The sequence below is a fragment of the Neodiprion lecontei genome, chromosome 5 (genome assembly GCF_021901455.1).
Source record: "Neodiprion lecontei isolate iyNeoLeco1 chromosome 5, iyNeoLeco1.1, whole genome shotgun sequence".
Taxonomy (NCBI): domain Eukaryota; kingdom Metazoa; phylum Arthropoda; class Insecta; order Hymenoptera; family Diprionidae; genus Neodiprion; species Neodiprion lecontei.
The window spans coordinates 27,316,209-27,335,427 of record NC_060264.1 but is presented as its reverse complement, the minus strand read 5'-3'; the positions used below and the strand labels follow the sequence as shown (position 1 = coordinate 27,335,427).

The window sequence follows — 19,219 nt, the reverse complement described above, 5'->3', positions numbered from 1 at the left end:
TGTTTTGGTGTATTTAACTTGTCTATTCTACGATGAAAATTATTCTGTGCTTGACGCAACAGATAGTTCACACATTCTCAGATACTGGCACACAGCGGCGTAACTTTTGAATTTTCATAGAACCCGGCATCGATCCATCATTTAGACTTCGAAGGGTATTTCAATTTCCATCTTGAAAATCCTTTGCCGACTAATAATTGCGATCATTAATGAAATAATATTCAGTATCACCTGACTCAGTTCATTTTTTCAACCTCAATCACCAGGCACAAATGCTTGTAATGTAGGTTCAGGTGTTCATTTTCTTTGCGCAGTTTGTTTTTTTCTAAATAAAACTACTACTCTTATCGGAAATCCAATTTACTCAAGATTTGCAGATGCATGCTCAGTAGATATGATTTTCTCTCAGGGTATAAAATTACTGTATAATATACGGCGGATCGACTAGATTTAATAATACGGTATATTTACTTTTTTTTCCGAATTCAAGAATTTGATTAATAAAGGTGGTGAAAAGAGAGAGAGAGGGTGAATAAACAGAAAGAAGAATTTGCTTTGCTCGGGTTTGTTTTTTCTAATTTCATAAGCTTTCAAATCCGACATATGTACAATGGTGATTTGGGAAATGAATTAAACTACATATTACAACGTAACATTGTGTAATAAGCAATTGCGAAGATTGACTTTCTTCTCTTTGAGTCTAATAGGCGGCGAAAGGTTTTGCAGCGGTTGCACGGTGTAAAAAATCCATCGATAACAGCGACTGACTACTCGAACGAATCATATATTTATACCAGGTTATAATCATTATCGTTATTATTACTATTATCATCGTCAACCTTACATTGTAGCTGATTCTCCTTCGTTTATAATTTACTGAGGGGAAAGTTATGTTTCATTAGATTACTTCAATCAATAATTTTTTAATGCACGGCTCGTGTTAATTGCTTACGCTGCAAAAATTTATCTGCATTTCTCGACTTTTAGCCAGAAAGAAATAATTGTAAGAAACGAGAGTTTTATACTCATCGCGTATGTGTGATGTCAGTATCGTAATAGACAGCTGTACAAACTTGTCTCGTTTCATCGTTGCAGAAATTCGTATAGTGAAGAAAACGTATATACAGCATTTTTTAAAACACTAATCAAGCGAAGCAAAGATTTAGGACAAATCCTTGAAAATGGGATAGAATAAAATGGATTTATCGATATCGTGAGATAGGATCCCGTGATAAGAACTTCGATATCTTTTATTCACTCAGGTATTACGCAAACTCAGGTGATGTTTCATACTTACAGTAATCGTTGCGTACAATATTGCGAAGCTGCAGTGAGACACGAAAGAAGAAACATGGCGCCGAGAATAGAGATCAGCTGATCGTTTTATGGGTTAATGCCTCGAATTCGAATTCGGGCATTTGACTTGTGACATCACGTGGAAACCAAGTAAAAGGCAGGCTGGAACCGACTTTTATAATTAGATTTGTAGCATTGTCGCCTGGCGCCGTACATCGAATCTCAATTTTTGATAAAGCTTTGAAGTAATTCGCCCTCACGACGAACGTTCCGAACTCTGATTGTAGGGTTCTGTTATTTGTGGGTTCCAGAGGTGACCTTCGGACGAAAGATCGCATTCCTTGCAGCATCGCGTTATACAGCTTTTCCGAGGTGAACCGAGGCAGCCCGAAGCTCGTTGACCCCGTTGACCTCTCCGAGAGCTTCAAACTTTCGTATTGTGTGTACGTGTGTGGCACTTTGGTGTGCGTCAAGCGTTCGGCGTTCCCCGTTAGAAAGGTCACCTTGGTTACCATTGACTTTATTACCCGCCCGCAATGGGGCTGCTAGCTGAACTGCCTCAACGATGATACGAACCTCAAACCTATATCGAGCCATGCGGGATGCTTACGTGCAAATACACGTGTAACTACATTTGCCGATTCTCACAGGCACCGGCCATTTTGGATTTCCGGTCTAAGATATAAACATCTGCTAGTTTGGTTCCATGAGTTATTACCGCCGTTTCATATTTCCTCGCGTTACGGAATCCGAAGGATTTCCAAATTTTCTTCACTGACTTTACTAAACTTTACTCGATTTCGAAATACTGTTTAATGGGATGCTTCCAAGGTTTCAAAGGATTTAGATGATTTTTAAAAGATTCCAATAAATTTCGACAGTTTTCACGTTACTTCAAACGATGCCAACCATTTATCGTACATTTCGACCGCACGTGGTGCTGGATAAATTTCAAATGACTTTTTTGAGACATCACAGATTTCATATGCAAGGTGCGATTTCAACAGTATTCAACTAGTTTTAGATTTCAAGGCGTTCACCAAGTTCAGGTTTTTACACACACACTCGAAAGATGCTAAATTCACTGTTCTCAGACATTTATCAAAGGTAAAACTACAGCTAAGCAATTCTTGCCATCATTTTGTCGGAGGTGAAATAGCGATTGATAATATCCAAAGGTTCGCATCGATATTACGGTACACATAAAACCGCAAGCGAGCGGACGGCGGCCATGTTAATAAAACGAGACAATCTCAACTTCAGTTAACCTACCAAATATATTACAAATATCCTTTTTGCGGTTTCAACTCGACTTGTGAAGCTAAAAAATGGGTTGTTCGTCTCGATTTGAGTAAAACAATTGCCTTTCCATTGTCGCGAATGTGCCTCGAGTAATTCATCGCTCATCAAACAGATCTTTCCTTCTAGACGCAGCCTGATATTTCTCACGGAGTTGCTGAACAAGTGTCGCCAACTTGTGATAGATACGCGAAATTCCGTTTCCAACTAATGATGACAAAAAAAAAAAACAATAAAAACATAATCGTGTAAAAAATAGTAGCGAAGGCGTTTAGCGTTGAAATAAAAAAAATAATTATCCATCACTGCAGAGTGACAAAGGTTGCACAGATTTACGTCCGTCTCTTCGGCATAACCAAATGTCATTCGATTTACAGTCTGCGACTGGTCCATGGCGTAACAACAGCTGCCGATGCTGCTCCGATGGCTGGCGAATCGTGGTGCAGCACCACTCGAATTTAGAACGACTTAACGACACTGTCAAAAATGCTGTACTATTTCCAGCTGGGTCGGCCGCAAGTTTTGGCACACGCACTCGCGAACCTGTTTACAGAATTGTTGTATAGCATAGATTATCCATACATCTATAAGTATAAACTGTGTGTAAATGTGCAAGCCTATGGATTACGTTCCACATCGCATGATCGGGGGGGGGTCTGCATTTTTATTTTTGAAACTCTTATTTTCGTACCATTTTTATTACATGTATGTATACGTTTCGTTTCTAGCAAAACATTTTATTTCTTTTTTTTTTTATTTTTCATGCCATCCAAAGAAAACTGGATTTCGAATGCTAAGCCTGTAACACTGTACACAATAACACCCGAGAGACACAAAATTTCAGCCCATGTTTGTAAGCAAAATTCACACTAACGTTGATACATTGTTTCTCCTTGTTTTTGTTTTTTTTTTTTTCTCTTTCCTTCCTTCAATATCCAAAATTCGGCCGATATTTGTTACCGGAAATATAACACTATAATCGACTGAAGTAAATCGAGTTCAATTTAATTTCAATGAAATCTTCACGTAATGTAGAATAAAATGTGAACACCATTGTTATTAACTTTATTTCTATTTCTTGAACCTAAGGTCTTACCACTTTTCACCTCGTCATATACACGCATATTTTTTTTTTTTAATTTTATTCACACACTCACAATCAGTTGCGATATCATTCTGGGTGGATTCCAAAAATGAATATTCGCATCTTTGACAAAAGCCTGCCGATTTTCGAATACTATTTCTTTTCAAAGGGATGTTAAAAACGTGCGAAAATAAAACAACGAAATGACAATCATCGCCGTTGTTATTCAGCTACCCTGCACCTGACAATGACCCAAATTTATAAACATCACTTAACCAGACGATGGTATACAATAGGCTTACGGCTTGTCAACTACGTGACACAAATAGCCGTCGAAGGTGTAAGCGAGCAAGCGAGTTTGCAGAGCACGAGGTTCGAGTGGTAAATTAAGTATCGCAAACGCGTGTTTGCGTTGTTGAACATAGTTGAATATAGTTGAATATATATAGTACATTCTCACAATCACGCAGTTCCCGTTTGTACCGCGTCTCATCGGTCAACTGACAGGAAATTATTCTTAGCTATTTGTTTTACGATCCACCTACACAGTTGAGCAGAGTTAAGGATAACCAAAACCAGCAAAAGGCAACACGACACTTTGGAACCTGCACTTTAGAGTTTAGAGTTCATTCCGCGTTCGAAATTTCGACTCACTGGGTACATTTAAGCCAAATAACTCACGTATGGTGTTGCGTGATTGAATTTTATGGGAGCAACGACGTCTCTCGCGCGTTATTAACCACGTCTGTTATACAATTGTAATAAAGACAATGCTTCGTAGCTGTGAAGTAGCGTGAAAATTGGGAAATTCCATTTATACTGAGAATTGGCAACGAAACAATATATTCTATTTGTTGATCCGTATAATCTATTTTCGTCGAATAATTTTATTCAAAATTATTCCGGATCGTCGGAAATGTGTTTGGAAAAATGAATTTGCTATCTTCTCTTTTACTTGCGATTGATTCCGTTTTGTTTTAACTCAACATTCGTTCGACAACACATTGTTCGTTTCAAGAACGCTTCAACCATCACATTTACTAACTTTTTTCAAAACATGGACGAAACGAAAAAGATTGTCGATTTTTTGATACAGCCTAGTACACATGAAATGAATATAACCGCGAAGCAGCTCTTGAAGATTATTATGCAAATTAAGTCCGCTAAATATCCGCTGCTGCAAGTAGCTGGACACGATAATTAACCAGTGATAAGAATTGAATGCACCTTGCACTGTTGCTGCTGCTGTGCCGAAGCCTCTGAGCCCGGCTTATTATATAAGTAAAATGAAAAATAACAATTCTTAATTCGTATACATAATTAATTAATGAACGACCTTGTCATTCCGTAAACCACATACATCCAATTTTTATTTGATAAATTACAATTTTTTTAGAATAGAACACTTTTACGAATAATTTTGACGGTTTTAATTTTTTACGTGCGATTTATTGCATTAACGCTCGTGCGACAAAAAAACGATCAGGAAAAAGGCAAACGAACAGAAAAAACAAATGTTTGCATCGTATAAACAAAAAAGGTGTCAACAAAAGTAGACAGTCTAAAAGTTTTGCTCTGTAGTTATGAATTCTTTACATTTTCTGCTAAAAGCTTCGCTGATACGTATGTATTACAGCCTCGATGGAAAAAGAAATGAAAAGAAAACAGGAATTTTGCACAAGCGGTATTGAAGTAACAGATTTTTATTATTATTCTTTTTTCTTTTTTCGTTTTCGCGAGCAAATATTATTTTACCCAAAAGTGAAAAGAAACGTGATTTCGTAAACATGTTCGACAAACAACAAAACGGTGTGCTGGCATAATAACCGGTACTTCTTCTCGCTGGAATCGAGAATGCTAACTTCGAAACAGACTCATTCACTTCCGGTTTTAAATTGTTAAAATTTTTATACATAGGCTCAGATTTAGAATATGAAATGAAAAAAGGTGTTTAACTTCGATGAAAAACAATTTGATCCAAGTTGAATGATTTAAGGCCATGTGGTACTCCTACCCTTACCGATCGAGTAAACCTACTCTTTTTCTTCCCACATTAAATGAACAAACGAACAAACGAAAGGCTACAAAAGAACGATGCACCATCGAAATTTAAACCCTTTTCGTTTGTTTGTTTATTTAATATAGAAAGAAAAAGGGTAAGTTTGCTCGGTCGGTAAAGGTGGGAGTACTAAGTGACGTTAAAATTGTAGTTAGTCACTCTCGTGTTTCAGTAATGAACGCTTGCATGAAATTACCGATTTTTTAAATTAAATTCGTAAGCGAGAAAAACTGGACAATATTAATGAACAAAGTTGAATAATCGAACCTTGTCAATTTTATATCCAAATAGTAATTTCGCCCGTTAGACATTTTTATCCTGAAGAATAATTCATTGAAGGGTTTCAGTAGTTGAAAAAGAAAAATTAAAAAATATTTTTTACTGCCCGCTGTGTTATAAATTTTAAAAATTACTTTTATACGTTTTAATACCAGAAGCCTTTCTTCATTGTAGTTCATACTAACGATAACAGTAATTATTATTATTCAGAAGAAAATTATCAGCTGTTTTAATTTATACTCATTAAAAATACACGTTGATTTACAAACGTTTTAATCGTACGTTTGATTCACATAACCTATCGGGTTGATTGTGAGTTCATTCGGTTGTTAAACTTTCTACCCGTATGAAAATATTTTTTTAAAAGACGTATAAAGCATTGTAAATAAAAAATAAAAACAGCACCTTGCTCGCTTAAACTTTTCATGTTCCATAACACATTCTTGGATGTTTGGCAGTTTATTTCGGCAATTTGATGCCTCTGCCTTTCTCTGTAGTCATGCAGTGCCGGTTCCACGAAATGTGTGTGTGTGCAAACACGCTTCTGCTTTTTCGGAGAGAAAAGTCTCCTTCACTTTTACATGATTCGTTAAATGTGAGAGAAAAACAGCGTGATTTACTGGTATAGGTGAAAAATTAAAAATAGTTTTAACGTTTTGTTCTTCTTTTCAAAATTTGCAGACAATAATTTGAACCGTTTTGGCGATCGGAAATCGAGGGAAATAACTTTTTCACGATTTTTATTTATGTAAACACTCGAATTCCGGCGTAGTTTTCTGTTCCTGGAAAACGAATGCCGATAACCTTTGACTGGGAAAGTACTTGAATACCGTCCAATCGTTATCAGCTAACATTGCAGTTTGCAGTATATTGCAAGAAAATAATATATCGCTAATACGGTTACTACGCACTCGCAGCATATGTGCCAAGGTAGCCACTTAGGCATGTGCCTACGAATCCCGAGTCCCTCATCAATTATCAATTTGATTCACATGAGTTTCTCCCTGTGCGTAGGATATCTTATAGCTACAAAAGTAGCACGAATTATGCACCAACTATAATCAGCATTTCGTATTTTCGTGTCAGAAATTTCTACAATTATCACACTGAGAACACACGTTAAAAAAATTGTTTAAATATTGTTGGAATTACGAAAAACGAGGTACGCCTAACCATTTTGCGCCATTGTCGATCCTTTTTTGGTTATTGCAACGCGAAATCAGTTTCTTCGGCTTACTCTACTTTATTAGTTCAATAAGGCCTTAACGTCAATTTATCGTCGCACAAGCGTTAAATTTTTGTAACGGTTACAAGAAAATCTAGTAACAGTGATAGTAATGAGAATGAATAGTAACGGATACCAGACTTTCCGGTAACAGCTAGAAAACTAATTTTTATTTTGTACTTGGACCTATATTTTTCGATTGTGGTATAAAATGCAAATAGTTAAGGACTGAGCGGTAACCGGAACTTAATTTCTCTCAGTGCGACTTTTACTTTTACCATTTCCCGCACCACTTGTTTTGCTAATATTTTAAGATATCGCATTTGGTTGTTGAAGATTTCTCTTTTTTCTTCCCTCGAGTTTATAACATTTCACGATTCAATACTTTTCAGAATTTATCTCGTTCTTTGACAGAAGCACTTTTTTTCTTGAAAAAATTTGAAGCTCTTGCCAAGAGCGAAATATTCGAAATAGTCATAACTTCAAAAATACCGAGAAAAACGTCGCAATTATAATTTGATTCACACTTATTTAGATTCTTCGCGTCATGATTTTCTTGGTTTTTCATACCGTGTACAAAAAATGATAAAATAAAGTTACGGGAATAGTAGTAAAAAATATTAAACGACAGGAAAAATTGAATGTAGAATAAAACCGTCGGCGTTTTCTTCGGTACTAGATTTTTCCCGTCATCTCACCCTGTGAGTTACGCCACTGGTCGCGAGCCAGGAACATCACTGGTTAACCCATTGCAGAGAAGTTATTGTCAGTCGGTGTTCACTGTCACTCTGTACCGGATTATCTTCAGTTTCAAGTCCATGTATACCTATAATGTGTATAGTTATGTCGAAATATATCAAGCGAAATGAGAAAATGTGAACGGTTAATTAACAGTGAGACGCGAAAATTTGTGCTGTGTCAAAGTTTCTCATTTTGAATAATACAACGATTGAAAAAAATTATTCGCAATGATTGAACGTTTAAAGAAACCGTAATTCCAGGGATATTATGTTTACTTTGTCATTTCCGTTCTTTTGTTACTAAAATTCTATTATGCGTTGGTGAATTACAGTGATTCGTGAATAAATAAATAAATGAATTAAATAAATGAGTGAATGAATGAATACCGACAAAGTAAGTAAAAATGAAAAGATCATTCTCAATGATACGGATGAATAATATTCGCAATAACTAAATTGAGTAATCGGGGCGCGATTAGTGATGAACCGATAACCGTTTTTTACACGTGCACAAAAATAATAAATAATGATATGTCAATCGGTTTATTTTTCAACTAGCCTGAGTCGGAGGAGTCAGCTGCTGCTGTGAATAAAAAAATGTATGTTTTCGCACAGGGGAAATAACCTTAGATAACCTTCGGTTGGTTATAAATAAAAAGAGCGATGAATGGGTGGTGATCCCGAAATAATCAATACTTAATATAACGTGTTTCCGATCACTCGAATCGCACGTACGTTTTTCATATAATATATACGTACAACGCTTAGTCCGAGATTACAGCCCGTCCAAAATATTCCGACGAGTTCGTTCAACTCCGAATTAATAATCGCGATAATAATAAGAAGAGAGTCGAGAAAAAGAAATAAAGAAAACAAGAAAATATATCAATATGACGCAAAACCAAGAATTACATTCAACAGCTGCTCGAACTGACAAGACGGAAACACCGCCGGTTCAGATCACCGGTCATACTTTAGCGGTAATGCTGACTTAGTCTTACAACAACACCTGTGACAATGATTGTTTTATTTATAAATCGATCTCACCGAAAATAAAAAGAATTCCTATTATTGGTTTTCACAATTTTAAACCTGTTGATTACTTTTGTTCGATAAACGATAAGATTCGTCGTGAAAGAGGAATTTATCAATGCATAATTGATTACATTGCTTGAGAAATTGGGAAATCGGTTCAAACTAGCTTTTGATGATCGGATGATTATGATTTGAGTCTGGTTTTAAGCGCGATACAACAGGTCCTTTCAAGGCTTCCAGAGTCTCCCTTATAATGCTTGACAATTACTTAAATGACTCACAAATGGCTGCAGAGCTCTCAGAGATGACAACAATCACGAGTCAACTCTTTGCGCTTTGGTTTGTGTGTATGTATGCGTGTATGTATGTATCCGTGTAACTTAAATCCACCAGAGAATGACGTATGAAACAATTGCAGGCAATTTCAGAGTCAATTGATTTATTTACAAGCCAAAAGCACCCGTGTTTCATAAATTTATAACCTACCGAGGGCATTTATCTTCGAATGACGTTCGCAAAACGCTGCAATTACGCTGAAACCTATATCAGAATCGTTTCATTCACGTGTCCATTATATTTCCGGCGAAGAACCTCGACTAAGTTGTTCAAACAGGAAAATTGAGCGGGTTATAGTTTTCAAATGAGAGCCGTTCGAAGTTCTCGACAAATCAGGGAGCACCGCGCGAAAAAATAACGGCCACTCTGCCACCGGAAACAACTGCCAGATGGCGCTTGCTTCGATCTCCGCGTGCCGATTGGCCGTGACTTCAACCGGTTCTCGTTCGAAAACATCAACATCCACGATTTTCTTTCCTTTACAAATCCGTTTCGGTTTACATCGAAGAATACAGCTGTGCGAAAAATTAATTGAAAAGTTTCGATTGATCGATCGATGATTGTAAGATTGAACATCTACTAACGGTTAGATGGAAAGCGAGACGTTTCTGCCGATACTTACTTGTAAAGAATAAAGGACGTTCTGACCCAAGTAATTGTCCAATCAAACAAAGTGATCTCCTCATAGTTATTTATGAAGAACAATTGAACTTGGGGGGAGATTATTTCGCCACTTTGATCTTAGAGGTTTCTTTTTTGTTTGATTTTTTTTTTTACGATCAGCGGAGAGCTTTCGCCGGCGAACACGTCGACAATGCCAAAGTCGTAGATGTGAAGACAGTTGTAGGAAGGTGAATTGTTCGATTGTACGTGATGCTGGTATGGCACGACACCTGGCAGCGTTGTTGCGGAGATGAAATTTTATAAAATTAGTACTTTTCGCCGTCTAGTAACTGTCAAAAACTAAAACATTCTCTGTTTCTATTTACCGAAATTCTTGTGTTACGCGAGGTTATTCGGGGTCAGACAATTGTAACCGTAGTTATTACTGACTGCTGCGCTACCACACGGTTTTATACATTATACGTGAAGTAGGTTCAATGTTTACCTTCTTGCAATTTAGCTCAGTAATAGCGTGGAGCATATAAATAGGCAGGCGTATATAGATCGTTCACTTGCAATCCAACAACACACTTTTATCACATGGGCTGCAGAAGGCCGCATACAAGATGCTGCTGCCCACTCGATTCGTCGATGCATGTGGATCGGTTCAAAGGAATCTGAATGCTTGAGCAGCTCTTTCTGTTCCTTTTTCACTTTCAGTTTGTGCAAAAATACGATCAACGTCTAGACGGCGCGTAAACTGGATCTTGAATCAACATCGGATATCGATTATCGACGATTTTGATAACGGGTTTAAAAAATTAACTCCTGTATTACTTCAACGAGTTTTATTTTCGCCAATAGTAAAACTGCAGCTATCGTTCTCTTTACTACACCATTATCTAATTCTCGTTACAACTACGTGTAAACGGAGATTAGCGAACAGCTGGTATTTACTTATAGGCATACTCGAAAGGCGAAGAACCTTTCGATAAATGTCACATAGTGTCTATAAGACACAGTAAGAATTACACGCAAATCAGATTAGGTTATCTAAACTGTTATGTATATACGTTATGTACCGTGAAGCTAGACCGTATAAGCCTCGGATAGCAAGGAATGTCTCACGCGTTATTACAGTCGTTATTATTACATAAATACGTACTCATCTACACCGTTAGCAGCGACCATGACCTGATGTCATAATTGTCCTTATCAACATTCGAGAATCGAGGAACGCTTCAATTTTACCGGAAATTGATCAACCGAGGTACGGGAGAAAATTCCGGGCTTAGCCAAAGATAAACTCACACCAAATAATCGCTAAGTATCTATCGATACATGTAATACGTAATCCACCAAACGGCTGGTACACGAGACAGTAAGCTCGTAAGGAACAGGCGGGAACGGCAATCGAAGTTGTTATCCATGGTCAGGAATTGAATTCCTCGAGCTGTTTGTTCTGCAAACCGGATAATATATCTCGTTCGAAGAATTTCTTCGCGAACGATAAAGGAATAGATTATGTAGGTACCGTATACATAATACTTAATACCATCAGTATCCATGTAAAAGAGTATTATTATTACACGCTTGTGCGAGGTATCAACTTTTTTCTCTTCTTTTTTACTATAGCTGTCACATTATTATAGATATTCAGGTATCGTTAGGAATTTGCCTTGTAGTTAGTGCAAATTGGAGGCTTGCAATATTGAACTGAGCCTTATTTCTCATTTTTCTCCTTGTTATTCGTCCTCTTTACAAGTATTTGTTTTTATGGATAGTGGAAATTAGGTATGAGAAGGTAATCCGGTGAAAACATACTCTAACAAAAAATCCAAACCATTTTGCTTCTCAAGTTTCACTTTGGGACAGACGAGTTAAACGTTATGTTTTTTTCATTCCTGCCCGACAATTGGTGACGCGTTACTATCAACCTCGCGTACTAGAACACGTAGTTTCATTCGATGCCAATTGGTTGCAATCGTCGCTCTGTTCCAAGCACGACGACGCCAAAAATATTAATAGAGCGTCTCGAATGAAACTGGGACGGGTTGAAATCATGCCGGGTGGTATTAAGATCCAGCGATCATTGAGTCTGAATTTCTTTTGTTTTCATTTCGCTATGTAATAAATTAAGAATACACTTTTTTGTATCTGTCTACTTCCCAAAATATCAGAGACTCCTTTTTTCAACAAAAAAAAAAAATAAAAAAAATCGTTCGATTATTCGATCTGTGCGGATACTTTTCCCAATGTGAAACGCGATAAGGCGACAAATTTAGAAAGTATTGCAACAAAAATCACTCGTGATTTTTCTAAAGCGATGGAAACAACTAAAACGAGGAAAATATATTCACAATAAGTAAGAATAACAAGGAAATAAAAATAATGATGGGGTACTGTATTGTGATAAAACCTTTCAGTGTGCTATAAATAATGAAACGCAACCTCGTTCTGGGAACCTCGAACGTCAGTCGGTGCAACGTATCTCACGAGATTGCTCGGTGTGTTGAATTTTAATGAATTACGCATCTTATTATCGTGAAATTGTACGTTTCATTAGAAATTTTCCAATTTTTCGCTTGTTCCATATTCTTTGTTATTCTTCTTGACGTTTCAAAGACGTTGAAACGCAATGATTTAACTGTCTATAAGTCGAAAATGAATGCGCAAAATAAATGGAAGATAATTACTGTCACTCAAAATATGTCAGCGTAACCTTCTTAGCGTTGGAAAATTCATATTTAGCTATTTCGACGCTTGGTTGACCTCGTTTGATGCCAAAACTATACATTGCAATGTTAGAAATAATTTTTGTAAATGTGATCCCTTCCCATAGCTGAGTATTTGTGTGCCAAAATTAACGAATGATGTGTGAAATGTATCGACGAAAAATGTTAGTATCCAGGTTGGAAGAGTGAAACTGAAATTAATTCAGGTGAACTTTAATTACAGAATCTATTTTCTTAGGATGAAAAAAAGTTGAAAACAGCTGCAATTGCAAATGAAGCATAAGCTCAGTTTCTAATCATGCGCACCATGATTTTGGAAAAGTAACACCGTTGTTTGTTTTCTTTTTTGCTAGAATCACGGCGCTTGTCCGATTTTTATCAAGCCTGTTATAGTATCTTTGAATAAATCTGTTTATTATTTGTAACTTTAATAAAATGATTTCGTTTATAACTCTATGAAATTTCAGCGTAACCAGTATGCAAGATTTGCGATAAAAATTTATAATTTTAAACGTTCAAATTGAGTTGTAATTCATCAAGAATTGACAAATGGCACGAGTCCTCTGCCAAAAAATGACGCAGTGATGGAGTTGGCCTAAAATTGTAAATGAAAAAAATTTTTGTTTGTTTACTTTAAAATTTGTCAATGTATTATACCTCCATTGCTATCCCGACACTAACGTGCGGTATTCGCTCATTTGTTTCAGGATTTGAACGAGGTCCGAGACCTCGGTGCCTCGGATTCGGAGGCGTCCGGGTCTTCGGCCATAAGCGCAGCCATCGAGGATTCCGGTGTAGAAACTGTTATGGGCAGTACAGACTCGAGCGGAAACGCGGGGGGCGGTCAGTCCTGCGGTCTCGTGAGTTCGCTTTTCCCGAGCAGCTGCAGGGGTCGCGCCGAAGCTTTTGCGCGTCGTCTTCATCACCGTCTGACGTCGCTAGGCGGCGAGGGGGATGAACGAAAGCTCGGCGCTGAGCTGGCGCCATCTGAGACCTCGTGGCTTCACTCGGGAGCTACCGCGGCGCCTGCGCAAAGCCAACAGCAGGTACTCCAGCGCCAGCCGAAGCACAGCTCGGACTCGGACCTCTATTTCGACTTCGACATCGATGATCCGGACGGCCCCGAATCGCCAGCCGAGGAGATTACCGCCGCCGAGCTTGCGGGCCTGCTCCTGAACCCCGAAGCTCTCGCTCTCACCCACTGCCCGGAGCCCGGCTCACTGGGCTCGGAGTCTGGGTGCGTATTCTCGTCCCCGGCCTCCGGGGCCTCGCCGGAAAGCGACTCGTCCGAGGTATACTACGATCCTGAGACCTCGGAGGCGGAGCGGGCCGAGTCGTTCTACGACCTTGAGAATTCGGATAGCGACGATCCCGGAATTGGAAACGGGCCAACGGCCCGGGTCGTCGGACGGATAAACGGATCACCGAGACCCGGTGAACCACCACCTCCGTCTAAGGCCGAGTCCTCGGAGTCCTGCAGCGAGTCGAACGCTTTTGGACCGTTCCGTAATGCGAAGACAGCGGGGCACAAGGCAAGCTCTGAGGACTCTCTCGACACCACATCTCCCAGCCACGAATCCCTTTGGAGCACCTTCGACGACAGTACGATGTCCCTTCAGGACGAGAGTCCCGCACGGTCTTGGGGAATCGGAGCTCTCGTCGCTCCCGTTAACGTTCACAAGTCCCACTCCGACTCGGAGATCATACCGTCTTTGAACGGGGCGAACGACGAGGGCGATTTCGCAAGGATCGAGCCGAGGAAACTTCAATTGCCGGGTGGTAGCGACGAGGCCCAGAGCGATACGGAGACCGACCACTCGACCTACAGCAGTAGCATAAACATACCTGGTGATCTTACCCTGGAGTGTCCGAGCGGGGTCCGAATATCGTTGCAGGACGATGATCTGCTCGTTAAGAATGAGGTGAAGCTAGAGGTTCAGGACGAAACGGTGACGAACAGCGAGGCCGAGAAGATGGTTGAGCTCCTGAAGCGGCTCGGCGCCGGGGAGTTGATCGACAACGAGGATGAGAACGACATCGTCGAGGAGGAGGAGGAGGAGGAGGAGAGGCCACGCAGGGTGAGACGGTGCTCGTCGCTCAAGACCGGAAAGACGCCACCCGGAACTCCGGGGCGCAAGAAGATCGTCAGGTTCGCCGATGTCCTTGGGCTAGATCTCGCCGACGTGAGGACGTTCCTTGACGAGATACCGAAGGTCCCGAACTCCGCCTACTCGGATCTCAAATACGACGATACCCTGATCAAGGAAACCTCACCTCAAAACTGGCACTCCAAGTACCTCCAGACCCAGACTTCCAGCACCCTGGATAGACACAAGCCTGAAAAGCTGCTGGTACCGCTCTTCCAGCAGCCCGGCGGCCTTTCCGACTTCCTCGACAAGGTCCGCGAGCGTCAGGTATGCCTGGAGAACGTCCTCGTCCAGGACCCCGTGAGTCTCTGCCTCAGTGGTACTGTCAGGGTACGAAATCTCGACTTCCACAAGTCCGTTCACATCCGTTACTCCCTGAACGGATGGCAGAGCTTTAGCGACCTTCAAGCCACCTATGTTACCAACTCCTGTGACGGGTTCAGCGACAAGTTCATCTTCACGCTTTATTGTCATACTCTAGCCGTTGGTCAACGGATCGAATTCGCCGTCAGGTATCAGTGCAAGGGTGCTCAGTACTGGGACAACAACGCTGGTGCAAATTATTGCTTCCAGTGTCTACCCGCTGTTCCTTCCACTTCTTATATACCCATTACTGCTAACGATAACGGATCCAGGGACTGGCTCGAACCTGCTTTTTACTAGGGTAGCCTTTTCCAATGCGCTGGATTATTTAGGAGGCGACAGGAATCGGGTGAAACCCGATCCTGGAATGGAGATTATGCGATGATGTTCACCATGATCATTGCCGCCATTCTGCAGGGGGAAAAGACAAGCGGAATTCAGTCGGTAAACTTTTGAGGACGGTATGAGTTGGCTTGGAAAAATTGAGAAAATACAGATTCGGTAAGAATTGTTATCACTGTATCAATGGAACAAGTCAGTGATGTCAACCATGGTACTGAACTTATCAAACTCATTGCAGTTTGTCGATCATCAGGAATGGGGAGTGGTTGAAAATCATGCATACCGAAATGAACAAACTGCAAGTTTTATCACAAAGTGGCTTGTTTGTCGTAGAGAGCAATATCAGAAGCAATGTGACTAAATCTGTAATTTCCCAATTTTTCACGGTAAGCTCACACGGTGATCGCCTCAACAGAATCTCAAAGTGAAAATTTTCTCTTCGTACTTAGTCCACTTCCTTTTTAATCCAGTTTCTTACTCTTTTGATTTCCGTGTGCTTCTTTTACTCAAATTTTCGTGATCACTTGATCATTTTCGAAAAATCCTATGGCAACTCTACTCGAACTATTACGAGTGTCTCAGGGCTACTGCAAATCTGGAAATTAAAAAAAGTCAGGGGTTTTTATTATGTGTCTGAATTTCGAATTGCTTCAGCATTAAATTAACATGTTTCCAGTATAACGGCTCAGGTTCTAATATTCACGTATGATAATTCGCAGAGCAGTGAAAATTTGGAAGGCGATAAAAAAATTGTCGAGATGGTTTATTTTCACTTTGCTATTCCTTCGAGAATTACGACTTTCGATTACTACGATTACTAAGCTACAGCTGATTGTGAGTTGAATCATCGCTACAATTCTCGTTCGTAAATGGTGCGAGTGCGAATTAAGTGCAATTTCATTTTTTTTTTTTTGATTCTCTTCACAACACGTAGAGTAAAGAACTTTTCAAATATATATCCCGAGACGCAACAAGCCTGCCTCATTGAATAAAGAACGAAGAAAGAAAAAATGACTAAACAACGTTCACTGTTGTGACAAGATCGTATAGCTGAATCGTTCGGTGGAGCGAATGCAATAATAATTATGCAGCGCGGAATACGTTACAGCTGCGATAAACGAGAAAGCCTTGATAATAATCTGCAGAATATCTTTGTATCGCGGAACAAACGCGAGTTTTACGATCTTAATTTCCATTCTGACGGAAGCACAAAAAGAGTTTTAGTTTTTTTTTTTTTTTTAATCTTTCTTATTTTTTCTCACAAATAATCAGATAACGGTTACTTAACAATTCTGCTCTCTAATTTCTACAGACACATTTGTAAGTAGCATAATCGAGGAGAGACACTAAGACAAATCGATTCTGGTCTTTACGTCCAGTTATAAGAATAAAAAAATCGTGCGTATAACAAATTTAGCACGATCTTATCATGTTCCGTTCAGAACTTTGTTTCACACTGGCATACCTAAGAAATAAATAAATGTCGTGCTGATTCGATCGTATTAATAATACCTATTATATAGAAAATCATATACTACAGGTTCAGAGTGATTATTATATACATATAATACGTCATGACATTAAAGTTCTTTTCCCTATTAATTTTTTTTTTTTTCTTTTCTCTAGACACTCGTTGTAAATTTGGTATTATTTCAAAGACGGAGAAAATAAAAGAGAAATAGAGAGAGAAACTAATAAGAAAGACGAGTTGGGGGGGCGGGGGGGGGGAAGAAGTTAACATGTAGACGGTATTAGGATGCTTATAAATTGAAAAAAAAATGCCGATTGTTGGAACCGATAGACTGAAACGAATTGAATTGAATTATATTATCTGTTACGAAAAGGTGCAAAAACCAAGGAGATATATTGCTGTTATGATAATTGAATAGTAATAAAAAACAAAAAATGAACCGATAAATATTGAGAGTGAATTGCTAACGACTGTACGGTTCAATGCGCGTGCGCTAAACTTCGAGAGCAAGAGCAGTTGTTTTGTCATGGTGACCAACATTCATAAATTCAGACGACAGGTCTCCCCGATGCATGTAACCTCAAAAAGTTTTATGCCCATCGGTCATCTGAATTTACGAATGTTGGTCACCCTGACAAAACAACTGCTCTTGCTCTCGAAGTTTAGCGCATACGCATTGAACTATTCGGTCGTTAAAAATTCACTCCGTATAGAACCGAACCTATATATAGATATATATTTTCTAGGTTTACATTTACGAAGGAAAAATATCTATCTACTTATATTATTATTACTATTATTATTATTATATGTTATATCCGTTCTCCACATAACCGAAGACGCAGACTAACGAATTTAAGCTTATAAATAATACAAACCTCACGGTAAAATGTGTCCTCTTTTATTTTATAACAATAAACATAAGTAATGATTGAAAAAAATTAGTCATACGTAATGAAGTTGTAAAGGATAATATTTATCTGATTAGAATTTTCGATCGCAGCGTATTGAAATTTGATTTTTCTGATTTGTGAATTTTATTCGTTCGAATCCATCATAATATAATAATATTGTATATTAAATTTATACACGATAAATATCGAATTGAGATTGTAGAAATGCGCTACAATCGAATTTGAATTTGAATTGATAAAAATATTATTATGTATATGGTTATAAACGGCATAAATTTAAATATATAATATACGTGACGTGTCAAATGACTTAGATTTTAACGAAACTTATAGTATATTATATATATTACATGTTATATTAATATATTCATATATATATATATGTATATATATATATATATATGTATATATATAACTAGTATATTTTTCTATGTACGTATTATCTCTAGTCTGTCTGTAGAGTTTTTTTCTTCTTCGATAAGAGAAATACAAAACAAAAATCCAACAACCAAAATATAAAAATATCGAGTGAAATGAACGAGCAATTAAAAGGTCGACGAATTGTATAATCTAATAATAAAGAAAATTGATAATGGTAAAAAATAAAATCCATATGATCGCAGCACGATTGAATTCTATAGGTAGGTAAAATTTGAGGGTGGAAAGAGAGGAAAAACTATATAACTCCAGATGTATAGGCACTGCATAAGAGAAATTAATGACAAAAAATGATAAGAATAGTGGAATGAAACGATCTTGGGCAATAATGATAAATTAACGAGACCACTGAAAATAAATATTAATTAGTCTTTGTTGTTGTTGTTGTTGTTGTTATAGTTGTTTTTAGGCCATAATATATTTTTTAAGTTTTAATTTCACATCCATTATTCATTTTCCTTTTTTTCCAACCGATCGTGAAAATGATCGAATCTATTCCTATCATTTGATAATTAATAAAAATCGAACGTACACTGTACGCGCAATATAATTATAACATTACATACGAATAATTGTAAATATATTATATACATTGAATAAAACGTGCATACATCGTGTATATATACGTATCCCAAACACCTATTATATGTATATGTATATATATATATATATATATATACCTATATAAACTATGAAGTGTGTATCGTAACACGTTGTCACCGAAAGCAGGTTTATATATTGTATACATAAACTATTTATAAATATATACATATATTGCATACGCAAGCAAGTAATAATGTAACGTTGTTTCAGGACTACGCTGATATACACAATAAATCGTTTTCCTTTTTTC

General features: G+C 38.1%; 1 protein-coding gene across 7 annotated transcripts in view; it reads left to right on the top strand.

Annotated features, from left to right (window-relative positions):
- LOC107226221 (glycogen-binding subunit 76A) overlaps positions 1 to 19,219 on the top strand; it is a 24,763-nt gene extending 5,544 nt beyond the window's left edge. For 3 of the 7 annotated variants that reach the window (XM_046742035.1, XM_046742034.1, XM_015666956.2), the window contains exon 2: positions 13,399 to 19,219. In XM_046742035.1, the coding sequence (XP_046597991.1) occupies positions 13,498 to 15,501 (2,004 nt within the window). In that variant the 5' untranslated portion in view covers positions 13,399 to 13,497 and the 3' untranslated portion in view covers positions 15,502 to 19,219. The other 4 variants (XM_015666955.2, XM_015666954.2, XM_046742037.1 and 1 more) reach the window with 4 other exon arrangements.